General features: G+C 37.5%; 1 protein-coding gene across 4 annotated transcripts in view; it reads right to left on the bottom strand.

Annotated features, from left to right (window-relative positions):
- Positions 1–17,542, bottom strand: part of ZFAND3 (zinc finger AN1-type containing 3) — a 138,214-nt gene that overhangs the window by 91,903 nt on the left and 28,769 nt on the right. For all 4 annotated transcript variants that reach the window (XM_039568163.1, XM_039568164.1, XM_020583980.2 and 1 more), the window contains exons 2-3: positions 12,649–12,689; positions 10,718–10,744 (exon numbers count right to left, since the gene is read on the bottom strand). In XM_039568163.1, coding sequence (XP_039424097.1) covers positions 10,718–10,744; positions 12,649–12,689 — 68 coding nt within the window. The remainder of the gene's footprint in view (positions 1–10,717; positions 10,745–12,648; positions 12,690–17,542) is intronic.

Consider the following 17,542-nt stretch of genomic DNA (forward strand, 5'->3'; position numbering starts at 1 on the left):
AAAAAAAAGAAAATATTCATACTGGAACACATCCAGTTACCATCAACTAGCTGCAGTCACATATCAGCTATGATTTTCATGTGCCAATTAGCAAAACAAGTGACTGCTATGTCTATCTTAAATTAAACCTTTAGAGTCAAAAGTTTCCAGTTATACAATAATTTTAACTCTTTTAAAAATAATAATTATGGACACTAACAGAAGCAGTGCAGAATGAAGAGTAATGTTTGAGCTATTTCTAAACAGTAACTTATCTTTGTCAATTTGAGTAGATGTCAGCACTCATCATATGCTTCTGCATTCTTGGGATTATTTACATCTATCACAGTTTTCTCTAGATATTAGTGAGTCTCAAGGGGAAAAAAAAGGAGTCAGGATTGTCAAAATCTAGTTTTCAAATTGCTGCTAAAAGTATTTCAGCAGACAGCAGTTCTGCTGAGGACCTGAAGCTAAGCACAGACTTTCCTGAGGCACAGAAAATGTCATGGTAAAAGACTGCATTCACCTACACTGGGATCAACTTTCTATTTCTCCACATATTGCAGGGTAGGACATGTCAACAGAGGAGAACATAAGCTTGTCTATGAAGAGCAGTAATGCTATATTAAACATTGATAGAACACAATGGTAAATAGCACAGTATATTTCCTTCTCAGCCTGGAAATGAGCCAGACTGGTATTTACCTCCACAGACACCCTCTAAAGTGTTGAAAGGTTTTTTTTCCTATTCTGAAGCAAAACACAAAACAGAAGGCAAAATTCCACCGTCTTTTGTTAAAAGAACAAAGCCTGTAACTTACAGAATTGCCAGAAAAGAAATGAGTCTTTTACTGCTGACTGAGCTCACAGCAAACAACTTCCAGTGAAAAACATGTCCACTTCGAGCAATCCTAAAGCATTTGAGATACACAAGTTCACTTTTGGTCATTTCTAATGCTTACCAAGCCCCCAAGACATCTATTGTCTGCTCATAATTTGCTCTCCACTTATATGGGACCTTTTCCACAGAGCTGGGCAGAAATGCCCCAATCCCAAAATATAAAAGCTCCAGTTATTTAGGAGCTGAAACATAACAAAAATGCTACCAGTGTTGCTAAACTATTAATGCAGATAAATGTCAGGGTTCCTCCTTATACATTGGATCATTAACCTCGCACATCATGAAATTCATGCGTTCGCTTCCTCAAGTAATAAACAGCTATGGTGTGGGTAACATCAGTAGTTAAAAATATACAAACCAGAGCCTCCCTCCACATTTGTCTGATGAGAAGCCTCAGTGCATAGGAGAGAGAGAAAAATCTTGCAGTATGTTCCAAAGACTATTACTAGAGCTGCTTTTGTTGCAGCAAGAAAAGAGCAATCTCAGAAGATGGACTCAATAGAAGATCACAGTCAGATTGCTTGTTCAGCTTCAGCACTTCTGATCAACTGAGACAGAGCATTTGGGTCCAACCTGACTGCAGCCCAACAGCTCAGAATCAACACTCTTGACTCATGGTTTCCAAATGCTTTTGCCCAGTAACAGGGAACAGTTCCACATAATTGCATTTATTTATACCAGAAGACTGGGGATGGCATTACAGAATGGCAAAATCCTACACTAAGCTTGAAAAGTCAAGCAGTCTGAAATAAAGAAGTGCCTGATCTAATCAATTTTTTACCCTTGTGATCTGATCTCTTTATTTAATTTTAAATTATTTTCATAATGCATGCAGTCACAGAACTTGTCTTTTAGAGGACCCTTAACTTTCTTACTGGATAGAATGAAAGACATTCAAAATGTGCAATTGGAATTTTACAGAAAGGAAAGCTCCTTTCTGCTCTTGACTTATGTTGTAACCCCAAGGAAGATTCCGAAGAAAAATCAAAGAGAACTAAATTCTACCTACTTTCTCTGCTACAGAATTTTGACATGACTTTTGTAAGTTCCTCCTCATATTTATTTTCAGGATATTCAAAGTTATTCTTAGGTTCACCAGGAGAAGCATTAAATACCCTTGCAGTTCCATAGAGGCAGGGAGATGTGTACTTTTAATGCTTCAAGCATCAAAAAATTTTGTCTTGTGGGAGAGAGATTAAGAAAGGACTGCAGTTCCAAGGCTTCTCAAAGTTGATATCCAATATCTGTGGACATTTGACATTTGTGCTTTAGATTCTTATCTATGTATAGCGAACAAGAATATCACCACCTCAGACTCAAACAAATGTCAAGATGGTAAATTACTTGTTTTCTTGAAGCAATAAGGGGCTAATGAGTTCTTTAAAGAAATTCTCTGAAGAAAATAATTATTCTCCATTGAGCTCAATGTGCAAATGTCATCCCTATAATGTTGCAATTAAGAAGGCATACCTTAGTATTACTTAATAGTGAGGGGGACTATTCATTAGAAATACTAGCAACCGTGGTGCATTCAGAACCCCCAGCATCCTCACATCAAGACAGAGCAGCTTTTAAAGGAGAAATTTTCAGCAAACAGACTTTACCTAGATGATATTTAACGACTTGTGATTTAAACCAGGAGATTAGGCCAGTAATCTTGTGCTTTCCTGTACTCTGATCCTTTTATCACAATTAAAAGACAGTTACAATGCATACACACAGATTGGATTAATTATGACAGCACCATAACCTGTCTTGTCATTTCCTAAATGTTCAGTGCCCGATTCAGTCAACAGCCTACACTTTCTGCAAACGAAAAAGAACAAAATCTTACAGGTTCAGTTACTAGAGATGCAATTATTTCAGGTAACTTTTCAAGAAAGGCCTTATCTGTATCTCCAGCATAGGATTACACACACACACCTGCCCCCATAATGTAGTCATCTACTTAAAATTAAGGATAAAGACATGCCTGTTGAGAACTGTTTTAAGCTACTATTTTCTCCCTCACTAATTGTTAAGTGATATTTAATCACTTATTTAGTAAGGGATATTTAATGTGCCAACAAGGAAAAAGATAATCGAAAGGGGTATTTTTCCCCCAATGCTTGCAAATTAGTCCAACAGTTTAAATTTTACCTTTTAAAAATTTCATCTCATTCAATGTAACATTCTAACTTCTTTATCTCTGAAGACAACAGTCATTATACTTTCCATTTAATTAATACCATATGGAAACTCACTCACAGACCGTAGAGGTTTTATTTAAAAAGCAGAAAGTTATAGTTGTATTGACTAAATCTGCATGAGCAGTTTGCCCTCTGGTGACTAACTTTATGAGAACATACAAGTTTTGCAATACATATAAGAAGACTGATATGAATAAACAATGACTGGCATGTTTGCAGGCTCCATAAGAAAAAACATTAAAAGTTTTAAAAGAAATGGTATGCATTAATTGTAGCAGTGCAGTACGATTCCCTTTAAATTAAGAGGAGAAACAAATTGGACTGAAGATAAAACGTCAAGAAGATGAAGAACAGAAATTCAACTGCAGAAAAGACACAGACAAGAACTGAAATTCCAAAATTTTGCCTAAGACTTCTGAAGGCTAAGACAAAATAAAGGAAAAAAAGGTCCCTAATTGCATACATTCCTTAAGGGTATGAAAGGCAAGTCCAAAATCAGGTTGTACAAAATCAGCAGGGAAATATTATCATCTCTCAGTAACTGATGAGGAACAGAAGAGCAAGACAAAAAAAACCCAACTTGTCTAGTATGACAAAGAAATCCTCATTGACTGTGAAAAGGAAATCAAGTCAGGATCCTAGCTAGCTGTCTAGCTGCTAGATCACATTTCTTTCATATGAAATGGCTGAAGAACTGCAGAGTCATCAGTTACATTTCATTCTATTATCCAGATCACGTTTGTCCCGTACACCTGCTTCCCTAAGAGCTTAAATCACCTTAGCAAACAGCTCTACTTCCTGTATAGCGAGCTGCTCAACAGAAAGGTTCTCACATCGGAGGTCTTTCTTGGTCTTGTCGTGCTTGCGTATGCAAGGACTGTTGAAATGTTGTCTGAGTTAATTGCCATGACTGTTCACCTACATTCTTTCTCACTGTCCTCAGCTTAGACTTGCTGTTGGACAGTAACTGCTTCTGTTTGGAGATACTCAAGCATGTAGATGTGCAAGTTAATAGCGATGACAGAAGAAAGGAAATGCTGGGGGTGGAATGCAAGAAACAATTGCAAAGTAGAGTTAACTTCCTAAATCATTGTTGTGTCTTGACTGAAGTCACCAGGTAGTTAGTCTGAAGACCAGTAGAATGCTGGGCAGTTTCTTCAACGATCACAAATATTGATCATAAATACACATCTTCTCAGTTACCTCAAAATTATACCTTCCTCTTGGTCATCTAGCACATAACCTTAGCACTCTAATTAAATAAATGCTGTTTCTAGATCCCTTCCCTTGTAAAATACCTTCTGAAATCAGCTCTTTTACCATCTGGCACTCCCTCCTGTTCTCTCTCGGCCTCTTGTACAGCAGTATAAGGGGAAAGAAAAAGGTAGCTGCTAGTCCTGTACAATTTTGATGGGGCATTAGCAATCAGAATCCTAGAAAACATGCAGTCAGCTCAACAGTTATCCTTCTGAATTCCTAAACACTCCGCAGGCAGCAGTTCCTAACATCTCCAATGGCGAACTACATTTTATTTAAAAGACACACCATGAATCTGCATAATACTTCTTGAAGGAATGAGTTGGATGTTCCTAAACTGCGCTCACTAAATATTGCCCTCTCTTCTCAGGCAGAAAGAGTTAAATATCCTCTTTTTATTCCCCGAAGGCTGCTGGTCCCATGCAGAGGTGCCATGTTTTATTTAAAACATGCTCTCTCTCAGTAACCACTTGTTCTAATTGGCAAGGCAAGGCTGGGTCCCCAAAGCACATAGCTCGTTAGATTCAGTTTGGATTACAAAAACACGATGAAACAAACTGCATCGAAATGTACAAATTAACAGCTCAGGAGTGCATGACACAGACATGGAATTAGATTGTAATATGGAACAAACTCCACAGGGAGGCTAAGCAACAAATCACTAGTGTCTCTATAAACTATAGAAGGGCTCCAAACGAGCAAATACACAAAACAGAGCACAGACTTTTCCATAAATCAAGCAAATTGCTAAATTAGAAAAAAAAAAAACATTCCTTCTTCTATCTTATGCACACATTTATAAGAGAATAGAGTCATAAAAAAGTTAAACAAATTAAACCCGTGGGTTGCACATCCTCAATAGGTAACTCCACTTTCATGCTGGGAAAGTGCAAACAGCATGGCAATTAAGTCATATTTCCAAACATTTTTTTTACATCAACAGAAAACGTATACACAAGAGACTAAATTACAGCTGATGCTTGAACAAGTCATTTGGAAAGGTTACAAGTTAGAAGGGGAACAAGACATTAAGAAAAGAGAAAGAAACTAGCTTTACCATAAAGAAAAAAACACTAGAAAACAGAGCTATGAAAACTAAAAATAATGCAAGTCTGAGAAAAAAAAGGGCTTTAGCTCTTTTCTTTGCTTGTAGATCAATCTATACAATGGGACTGGCACTCCCCTGAGATAAGAAAAAGAAAACACATGGAAAATATCAGCGACGTCTTGTCAAGAGAGAGGAAAAACATAAATTAAAACTATTTGGTAGTCTCTTTGGGTAGCCAGTACTGAGAAAAGGTCATATTTTCGCTTGAGTGTAATTTATATTTTTAACAAATGAGCCCCAGCGTATTAGACTGAATTTTGCAAGACACAATCCAACAGCCACTAATCTCCTACAGGGTAGTTTGCTGATAGGATTGATTGACTGTAAAATGATAAAAGTTATTAATTAAAAGGCATTCAGTTTTACTAGAATGTGTTGGTGAAGAGACACTTACGTGACAGGATAATGCCCCACTACCTTAAAGTACCCAGAAAGAAGAAAAGAGAAGAAGAAAAACCTGTCCTGCCTCAATACACAACATTTGAGTGACAGCTGTGAAAGAAAGAATTTCTTCCACTAACAATTGCACAGAAACTTCATGGGTCTGTCCTCCATCAGTGCTTGCCCCTTCCCACTATTTCATACAGGGGAAGATAAAGGAGGATGAAAAAGAACAAAATAATTGAGCACACCAAACCAGCAGCTGAGCCATTGGCCACTGGCCCTGTTGACACCCTTCACACCACTGCTGTGCACACAATGCCTTCACACAGCCAGGTCCCGGCAACATGAGGGTTGTGCCTTCTGCACAGCATCTTTCACACCTTTTATACAATGCATAGCCAAATCATATCAGTACTGACACAAAGCAACTTAGGAGCACTGTACTCTGCAGCTTCCATGCCATGACAAGGTACACATGGACCCAGCAAGTAATGTTTTACTAACTTCACTCAACATGGGACCCGCATTTAACTCCAGCAAGGCTAGAAAGCTTCAGGTATCCCTTTCTCTCAAATTTCCAATTCTCTTGTATATACTGAGACTTAGGAAGGTGCAGTATAAATATGCTGGAAGATTTGGCTGATGTTTACTTTTGACAAAAGTAAAATGATTAGTCCTAAACTTAGATCATACAACTGTATTTGAATAAATTAATTTTATCTTAATTTGTATTTCCCCTCCAAACCTTTAAGACAGGTTAGGGTAAAAGGAGTCAACTAAAAACCTATAAATCCCTTCTCAACCTTTCCACAAATTATTGCCCTGTTCTAACAATCCAAACAGAGCTACTGCTCAGATTTTTAAATTTTTTTAAAGCAAGGAATAATGCATACTAACAGAGTAAAAGGAATGACTGGGATCAGCAGTGCAAATCGAGCGTATAAATAACTAAAGTAGTTTATCCAATGTTTTTCTTAATTCCATTTCATGGTGAGTCTCTTTTTCAAGCTTAGCATACATTTCATGTTTCAAGTGTATTAATTATGCTAAGACATCTTTTTCCCATCAGGCTTACCCATTTGGAAATTCTCTGGGTATAGAGTAAAAGAAACTGAATGTATGCCAAACAATATCTATGGTTATATCTGAAATGTTATAGTTCTCTACTAGCAGGTGCTCGAGAAATTAGAAGCATTCTTGTTGCCACTGTAACAGCTGTACAATTTTCCAAAGAAATATTCAGCTGCAAGCTTGACTGTGCAATAAAAGCTAAAGATGAAGCTTGACTACTTTCAAGCTCTAGCCAGTGAGGGCCATTTTTGTAGCAAGCAGTCCATTTGCTTCAAAATACAAAGACAGACGTGAATACAGCAGCAAATTCTAATCTAATGAAGCAACATATTGAGGCACTGGCTTCTATTAAGAGCCAACAAAGGGAATACCATACTGAAAAAAGAAATGTCATGTGTGGTGGTGAAGAAAACTAGTTCTTAGTGATGTTTTCAAACTTCTGGAAACACTTCTTGCTGCTTCTCTATACTAAAACTTGTGGATTCACATCAGGAATTACAAAGGTATGAAAAATACAAACATAACAGATTTTTAATAATTCGTTTAGGACTGAAAATTTTATGAACACAAGGGCTAAATGAAGCATAATTTAGCAACTACCATCCAGTAGGGCACAGGAAAAAAGCGTAATTTGAACTAGCAACATACAAGATGCACCTGCTGAAAAGGTTTCCAGTAAGCAAACTGAAAGCTTGACTAAGGATCACATCAACAGCAAAACCTATTAGGCAGGAACGCTGATTTTTGCCAGCTCATGCTTGCACTAGGAGTTATTACTGCCAGATGTGGCAGCAATAACAGACAAGTTCTAAAGAGCTCCCAAGATTTACAAAAACTGAGAGAAAAGGAAACTGTACTACTCAATAAGTCTGAGACACAAAAAACTCCTAATTTTGTAAGCTCCAAAAACTGTGTGTGATTTAAGCATGACAAAATAAAGGTCTGCTCAACAAAGCAGGAAGGTTAAGATATGCAAAAATATGAAATAACTCTACAGTCAGACATCTGATTTCAGGCAGAATCTGACACTTCTAGACTCAGACGATATATAGTATATATTAATGTCTATTTTTCTTTTTCACTCCTTAGTGGATCTTTTCAATTCAGGAACATAAAAAATACTATCAAAGTTTCAAAATTTTATAATAACCTAGCATAGAGTTAAGCACATATATTAAAAATAACTATGTGGTTCCAGCAATACTGACTTTCTGCTAGTATAAGGAAGATTAAAAATCTGTAATTTTTTAGTCATCAAGAATCCAGTATGTAAAAATATGCGTTTTATTTCAATCTAAAAGTAAGATTGAACTGTGAGTTGAAGCCCCTAAAACCCAGACAATTCTTGGGTTATACAGTTACCTTCCCAATTTCAGTGATGCTGATCTGCTGCACTTTGCACAACATGAATATAAATATTGCACAGCTGGATTAGGAGATGGACACCCATCTCTAGAAGTTTCAATTACAGGTTCAGACAGAATGCCTATGATTTTGATTCACAAATCCATGAATACTCTAATCAGATTTTATGTTCTTCCAGTTTTCCCATTGCATCTCTCCACCAAACCATTCACTGCTGCACTTACCTTCAGTTTCGCACACTATTGAACAAGCTGAAATCCATTTCCTGTACCTCTCTTTTCATTGCTGACGGGAACATAACACAAATTAAGCTTTCTATGCTTACAATCAAATGGATTAAAGACAGACTGCATTTTTGGAGAGTGATGTAAGTAGAAAGTGTAGTTTTATCATTTTCTCTATTTAAACTTTTGTTCTTACTCTTTGTCAGAACTCTTTGTAATAGTTTGTTTTGTGACTGTTCCCAGAGGTTCCAATTAAAATTGAATTCTTGAGGTACCAGGTGTTGTTTCCATGAATGCAGAACTGCTGCCTGAAAGATCCTACTTTATAAGTGGCATTTCAAAAAGTACTCAAACGATGTCCCTACCTGAAATTGATACTAAAATTTCCATAAACCTCATGGGAGCAAAGATAGGCTAATAAGGAGTACTTTTGAAAGTGTTAACGCACCATTATACTGTATTTAACCATTCCGAATTTGCAGTCTACCATACTGAAAGAAGAATGGCTGCAGCATTCTTGAAAGATGTGGTGTCACTAAGGGAGATACTCTGGTGGTAATTTGCATTTTTTTACTTACCAGCCTATATTCTGACCAAAAAAATCGCACCAAAAAAACCTCTGAAACCCACAGCACTCTACTGCATTTGTATTCTAGGTGCACGGGAAGTCTGAAGCAACTATGTCTTCACCATCTAAAGAGCGCATTTATGTGAAGCACTTCAATATGTAGGGTTAACACTTGTTCTGTATCTGGAGACTCTGAGGCATTGATAACACATGGTCAGCACTAAATTGGAGACACAATGTCGTAAAGTACTTTGCAGAAGTACAATTAACTTGAAATTATTTCAGAGAAGCTCTTGAACATTTCAAAGTCTGTTGCTTCTACAGGGTTTAAGTGAAAAAAGTCAGGTATTCCTTCTTGGAAGAGGCAGATGGTGTGAAGAGGAGGCAGACAGCTGAAGAGGGTAGCTAACTTCAAACTCTTCTACAGTATTCATCAACCCTTATGTGCAGGCTAAGAACTAGTCTGCGGCAAATGAACAGCAGTTTTGTGGTTGTACAGAAGAGCTTAGTGAACTTTCTGGATCCAGGTCAAAACACTGGGCACTTACAGGCAAAGGGCTGCATGTATCTGTGCAGTATGCAGCTCATTCTCGCCATAGAAAACTTAACCTCTGTAATGATTTGTGAGCAGTACTGCCACGTCTAATGTACAAAAAAGTACAAAAGAGAGCCAAAACAAGGAATGCCAGTCTCTGTGCTACATAGTCTGGTTGCTTTTACTGTTTGTCTCATCTTCGGACAAATGTGAGTGAAAATTAAGTGAATTTATTTTGGTAATAAATTTAGAAATCAGAAACATTTGGTGAAACAATGAGGCAAACCGACATTACCCTTTGCTCCAATTCTGTGCTAATTAATATGATGGATGTCAAACTACGACAACTTTTTCCCCAAGAGATGGGCGTCATTGTTTAGGAATAGTATTCCCAAATTTAGTTTCCCCCACTAAAACTCTAAACAACAAGCTGCTCCCTCACTTCCTCCCCTTGTGGCGGGCTGGAGAGGAGAACTGGAAGCACAAAAGGTAAAGATCGTGGGCTGAGATAACAACAATTTACTGGAAACAGCAATGAGAGAAGAAAACAAATATTAACAGCAACAATATTAATAACAAAAATGTACAAGAGCGAGGTGAGTGCTTCACATGCAAAATGCTCAGAACTGGCGTTACCTGGCCACTCTCTCTGGCAGGTTTTCTTGATTGGAAGGCAACCCCTTCTCACTGGAAGAGAGTCTCTTTCCCCACCGGCAATGAGGGTGAGGTGGTACAGAATAACCATGCCCTAGCCATGCCCCCTCCTGGCTACTGCAGAAATTAGCCCTGTCCTGGCAGAACCAGAACAATGGGGAAGCCAGGAAACGCAGAAGCAAAGAAGACTTCATAATCATGTATTTACAAACTTGTAGATAGTTCAGAAAGTCTGAAAAGCCTGCTAAGACAGGAAGGTTCCACGAATAAATCATACTGCACTGTAAACACAACATTTCATCCCTTACAGACTTGTTGCCCTTCTCCCCTGATACACATAAAAAAGGAATGCTTACACAAATGTAAGGGTCTTTCCTGCTCTGTGTGTCTCAAATTGTTTTGCTTTTTTTTTAAAAAGGAAGACTGGATTCTTCCTTCTGGAAAAAAAACCAACAAAAAAAAAAATTTAAAGAGCTACTAACCTTTTTCGTTGTGTGGATTTCTTTTTTCTGAAATAAAAGAAAAAGGAAATGATGGTCATATTTTGAAATATTTCCGTCTTTTGAAATCATTTCAATATTTTGAAATTTTGCCTCTGCTTCAATACATTTGAATAAATAACCTGCCACATTAAAAGAGAAAAAAAATGAACTATTTTTCACACCCTTTCTCTGGAGTGCCTGAAACAGTGAAAAACATCTTTCAACACCTTACTTGCCTAAAATCTTGCTACCTATGGTGGTGAAATTTACAGAAATAGGAGTATACATCTTTCTGTATCAATATGTAGCTAGAAACTCAGTATAAAAATATGCTAAAAATATTTCAGTAACCATCAGGGAAAAAAAAAGAAAAAATAGAAAAACACTTTTATGTTGGAATGATGACATTGAGAGGTTTTGAGTTGTGACTCCAACAGAACTGGTTATTTCAATACTTGTTGAAGGAACCATGGTTAAAATCTAAATAAGATAGAGTAAATTTGTCTTTTTCTACAGTACCTTGTTTTATTCCAACCAGTAGTAGCTTTTTAAGTTAGTAAAACTCTTCCAAAGATTTATGTCATCAAAATAAACAGGCTCTAAGGAACATCTTGAAAATTTAAAAACATAAGCTCTCCCACCCCCGCCCCGCCAATCACACAAGGTGTCATCTTACAATTTTACAACAGAGAAAAATTATCAGAGGTAATGGCATTTCAGAAGAATTGCAGAGTAGAAGTCAACAAGAACTTTTCTTTTGTTAAAAAGAAACAAAATTACAAACAAACAACAAAAAAAGCCCCAAACCACTAAAAACCAAATAAAAGATGCTCTGCCTAATGCCTGGTCTGCTGGCTGTGAAGTGTTGGGTACTCTGCTAAACTCAGCAAATGAGGGATGGGCTGTTTTGGTGTCTCAAAATCAGAACACCTGCATTGCTGAGTACACAAACACAAGTTATTTACAGTGCTACTATGAACACAAGAGTCCTACTGAGTCAAACCAAAGACTAGTTTGTGACTGTGGTCAGTAGGGAAAGAGCACAAGAAATGACTTACACTTTCCTCAATATACCCAAGGCTTTGGAAAACAGCCAGAGAAATACATTTTGCTGAACAACCTTTTGACAATCTTTATTTCCCATGTGTTTGTTTAAAAAAGTGATGCTGAATCCAAGATCTGAAATCTAAAAGTCAAAATTCATTTTTTGTTTAAAAAATGCTAGAAAAGCTTTTAAGTTTAAAAAAAAATGCTGAACCTTTAAAAATTTTATCTGTTGCCCCAAGACAACTAAAAATCGTGAGCTATGACAGGACCTTAAGTACAATTAAAAATAAGTTTACAATACTAAATAATACCAAAAAATTAATTCAGAAAAGCAAAGCTAGAAGCTGCTAACAGGAAAAGGTCAATAACAATTTCTACGATTTTACACAATAGCAATGACTTTACAATAAGAAAATAGTATGAAGTAATTAGAAAAGCCTACCAATGAGTTACTGATGACTTAATGTTCAAGGGCTGCAAGTTAAAGGAAATGGAACAACGTGTTCTGTACCAACTTTTCCTTTTAATGTGTTTATCCATTCTATATATCAGAGGTTATTACAAAATAAATCCTACAAAATTCCAAATTACAATTCAGACTTATGCATTGTGGAAACCACATCATCCGCACAGGAGCTGTGCTGGCAATGAAACTCTGTAGTTCGAGGATGTAACTAAATTCCCTAAACTTCAAGAACAAGGTTTGATGGGTACATTTACACAAGAGGTTCTTGATTAGCAAGTAAATGAAGCACCAAAGTGAGGAAAATCTGATTACATATACACACTGAAGGAAGAGAAACCCATGCACAAATCCTAAGGGAGATGCCAACAATGTGGTTTCGATAATCTAACGGAAACACAAAACCTTTTACTGCACTTACCAGCAAAGCATTTGGAACAGAGATTCATAGTCTTGCTGGACCTGGGGCAAAAAATAAAAAAAAAAATAGAGCTAAAAAATTCATTATATTTCTAATCAATACAGGGAAGTTTTGGGGGGAATGAAGCAAGGGTACAGAGAAGGTAAGATAAATGGCTAGGAATCAAAGGTAAGTGGCTAGAAGTAGCTGAACTAGAAACAGAGTATGGGAAGAGACTTTGTGCAGTAATCTCTTTCCAAGAGTTTCCAAAGCATGACTTCCACACATTTACCTCATATATGAAAATAAACTTACTTTACCATTCCATGTATATGTTACACATTCACCATTCAAATTTTCTATTGCAATGTGATAATAATGACAGACAGGAAGCCCCAAAACATTCCACTTGAATGTTCTACTCCCCTCGGCAACAGCCTCTCCTGACATATCCTGAATACAATACAGCAATAGAGAGATTAAAGTATTGTACTTATAAGGACACAGACAGATGTGCTCTTGGAAGTCTAGCTGGAATGGCTTAAGCAGTTATTACCTCAAGCTGTTCATTACTACCCTCAGCTGCATCCAGCAGTAATTTAAAATAACCTGGCTGACTTTGCACTGACATGGACTAGGATAGTTCATATGATCCACAAGGGTGGCTCAGCTTTGAGGGCAGCAACCTTCAGCTGAGAGAAGAACACCAGGAGAACAGCAGCAACATCTTAAGCCTCCCAGATGTTTACAAAGTGCTTATGCAGTTATGCCACAAGTGTTCAAACCTCAGAAAGTCAGTAGCCTTACCAAAAAAAAAAAAAAAAAAAAGGTTATAAAACCTCTCTAGGGCTCCCATGAAAATACCCAAAGCAATATACTATGTTTCCCCCAGTTCACAAAAAGTTCTCCTCTAACATCACATCTCCTTTACAAAGTGACCTGGAGAATATTCTCAGAAGTTCTCTATGTGTTGGAATACCTTTAGGTAAGAACGAACCGCTTTCTGTGCACACTGCCCAATATTTGATTTGTTCAGCATTCCTGAATCAGCTCTGCCATTATTTACAGCATTAATGCCATCCTGGGCAGGTCTCAAAGTACCTATTAACAGGCAAGGTTGTACCAAAACTGTCCATGCCCATAAGACCTTTTTGCCTCCTCAGGGCAGCCTCCAGCTGGAACATATAGTTTAGCCAAATTAGTTGCACCTTTCTCTTCAGAAATATGCATGCACAGAAACAACTGATGCTACCAAAACAGTTCTTTTCTACCTCCAGCCAAACAGGAATGGAATTTTGAGAGGAGGTCTGTCCCTAACAACACATAACTTATAAAAAACTGTTTGTTATTTTGAGACAAAAAAATTTGACAATTTTTTCAAAACAATTATATCACAAATGAACACATATCAGAATTATAGATTCCCCCCACCCCGAGTTCGCAGATGGTTACTTTGAATGACCGAAGTAAACCCAGACTTGGTCAATTGTATCTTCATACTGGTCACATCAAAACATTACAGATGCTTTTCAATTCATGCACATCTGAAAGCTGCTTTACATCAGCCTCAAAAATTCTGTAAGAACACGTATCACTGCAGATTTGAGACATAAGCATTTGCCAGGTATAGCAAGAGCCACAGACACATGAAAGCTAGTTTTAAATGCAAACAGTATGTGCACAGGAGAATTAATTCCCAAGAAAAGAAAAGCAGAACAGCATTTGTAGCCATACAAATATATCATCAGATTGGTAGATACCCAAAGATTCAGTATCTATGCTGACGGCCTGCACAGATTATCTACCTTCAAGAAAACTGCAAATAAGAACAGCATGGTGAGTCAACATCTACAGCATCAGTGTGCTGCAGTTCAGTGCTCAACTGCTAATGGGTTAGACCTTCTGGAGCAGCTCAATATGCCAGGCAGCACCTTCTCTGCAAAGCCATTAAACCCAGGAGCAGCAAAGAAAAAGAAAGGCAGAGTTCATCTGGTTCATACTGACGACATTGCAATGGGCAATGACAAATGTTTTCTGTGGTATAATCAACCATCTCAGCTGTTAAATATCAATCCAAAGCCTCATATATTTACTTATCAGCACACCAACAATGGAAAACACAGATGCAAACACAACACAGAGCTCTGTGAAAAAGAGAAAAGAAGGCTGCCATGTACTTCTAACACACAAAACCACCTCACATTTTTTGAAAGGACAGCACTATCGGACAAGTGACCTTGTAAGCCAAGTAACATTGTTACAGTTTCAAGGATCACTTTGTCTTTGATCCTTGTATACAACTTTCCAAGGCATCCAAGTCAGTCTGAAGCTGCTACACGTGATGAGAACCTGAACCTTGAGAGTTTTTTCTTGGTTTCTTTTACACAGTCACTTATGTGAGTGCAGATACATCAACATCACCCTAGAACCAAGAAAACAGCAAAGACAGAGTAACAGCATTGATCAACAGTCAACTTCTTTGTGAAAATGCATTATTTTATTACAGCGAAAGTTTTATAAAGAAAATGGATTACACAGTTTATATACATCAAATTTACTAGGAATTATCCAAGAGTCATGTCACTGTAAAGTAAAATGTTTGACAGCTTTTTGCTACACTGCAACTTCCTCCTCTCATTGCTACGATCTCCTCTTTTCAGCAGGCAAGGGTTCACTCACCAGACTTAAAACTAAGTAAATCTGCATATTGCTGTTCTCTGGCAAAGCACATCTTGTTAACCACATCACTGGTTTACATTAATTATTTCTCAGTGACTTCAGAATTCACCAGAACCTCATACTGTCAAGTGAGGAACATGAAAATGTAAAATTTCTTTGTTCCTGACAACCTTCTCAAATATATCATACATCTCCAATATCTGTTATTTCTAGAGATAATTTTATTTGCAACACTCAAAGTTCTGAAATATCAAACAGTCCTGATAACAACACAGCCCTCTGTTTCCACTTCATAGGAAAAAGACGGTCATGGATGACTTTTAGGGAAGGCAATACAATTCCTGTTTCTAGGAACACATAGCAAAATCATGACTGTAGTGGTGAATAAAGCACAGCAAAGCTAGAATTCAAAGTTAGTCCCGGCAATGAGAATTGCACGTTTTAGACTGCAAGTCTTTAGGCTGATACCCAACACTTCTACACCATTCTGACACAGCTGGTTTGGGATATACTTCTGAATCAGATATCAAATCACCATGGTTTTTAACTGGACATATTATAGTAATTCCTAAATTTCCCTCATGAAAGTCAGCTTCATGTTGAACAGCACCTAATCCAGAATTACTCACAGTATACATTTTATATGTACAATATCCCTATAAGGTCATTTTTATACTGATAATTTATAATCCCCACTTGTACATAATTTAACCTGGTATTCAGAAAGACATTCATATTTATAGATAAATCAAGTCAAATAGAATTGCAGTTTTGCTGAGGCAGAATATAAAGTTAAACCCTCTTTGACGGTACTTCCACCTGTCAAAAAGAAACCATTTAACTAAAGTGTGACACAAAATTATTATGTAGATTGGAAACCACAAGGTGAAGCAAGCTCAGAAGGTCAAGTGGCAGACTAAGTTAAAAGCAGAGGATACTTCAAGCCAGATGGAACACCCCAGAGGCTACAGAATATGATTGCATGCAACAGTTCTGCAGGGTTTGGTCTGAAAAAAGTGTGGGTATTAAAACTGCCTCCACTGCCAAAGAAAAAAACCCACTCCCTTAACAGTATGGCCACAAAAGCAGTAGCAATGACATAGGGACTTTGAAAGAGGAAGAAATTTACAGAAATGGGAAATCCTGGAAGTTCTAAGATATTTGTACTTTAGGCAGGAAATAAATTGCTTGTAAGGGTAAAAATAAAACACAGATTTGAGGCTCTCCAAACCATCATCCCGTACTTGTGCTGTTGTGCCTACAACTCGCCACAGCAAAGGGAACTATTCGAGCATTCAGACAGACGTGCACACAGACCACCGTAAGGTCCCAACCTCAGTGAGATGCACATCTGCATCTCCAGTTAAGGGTGCGTAATGCAAACTGAGAGCCAGCAAGGGGCATTAAATAGCAAAAATCACATACTTCAAATCCTGTATGTACTCATATCATGTACCACAACTGGTATGTAACTAATTAAGAAAATGGAAGAGATTGCTTCCCTGATTCCATATTCATACGGTACTTCCAGTACATTCTCAGGAAGGTGTGAAGTGGCCTTACCTGCTCCACTAAGAGCACTCAATCTTATAAACTTAACTTTATGCTCTATACTGCCAATCATTCCTTTTATTCCCTGACATATTACAGGATATCATTGCAATGTACAAAATCAATGCACATTCTACTCTGTCTTCACTGGGAGCTCGGTTTTCCTTCCCCCTCTCCCAGTAAACGACTATCAATACAAAACCACATTCAGAGAATGCAGCTGAATTCTAGCCCTAAATCTCAAAGACACAACTGTTAGACGCACAGCAGCTGATCAGAATAAACAGAATCAAAAGAAAATCTCAATCTGAAGAGGCAAGAACAAGTTACATGTGGAAATTTTGTGCAAAGAGAGTTAAGAAGCATAGCAAAATGTGACTGATCTCAAGATACTCAGTCTCCAAAAACAACCTTCTGCCAAGAAACTTAGATAGGCACATGTAATAAATAATGTTTTGTAACAAAATCCTCCATTTTCCAGGAGCTGGACAGGTGCCTCATCAGGTGTCCCCATCCCATCTTTAAGATGAAAAAACAAAAGGAGACCAGAACAACTAAAACTAATACTAGCTTTACTCTACACAACTGCCAAAGGGCAACACAAAATGCTCAGTTGCACCTGTACTAGCACGCCACCTAGACTTCTGAAGGTAATGGTGAACTAGTATTATTAGTGTAGATGCTC

Source organism: Corvus cornix, chromosome 3 (genome assembly GCF_000738735.6).
Source record: "Corvus cornix cornix isolate S_Up_H32 chromosome 3, ASM73873v5, whole genome shotgun sequence".
Taxonomy (NCBI): domain Eukaryota; kingdom Metazoa; phylum Chordata; class Aves; order Passeriformes; family Corvidae; genus Corvus; species Corvus cornix.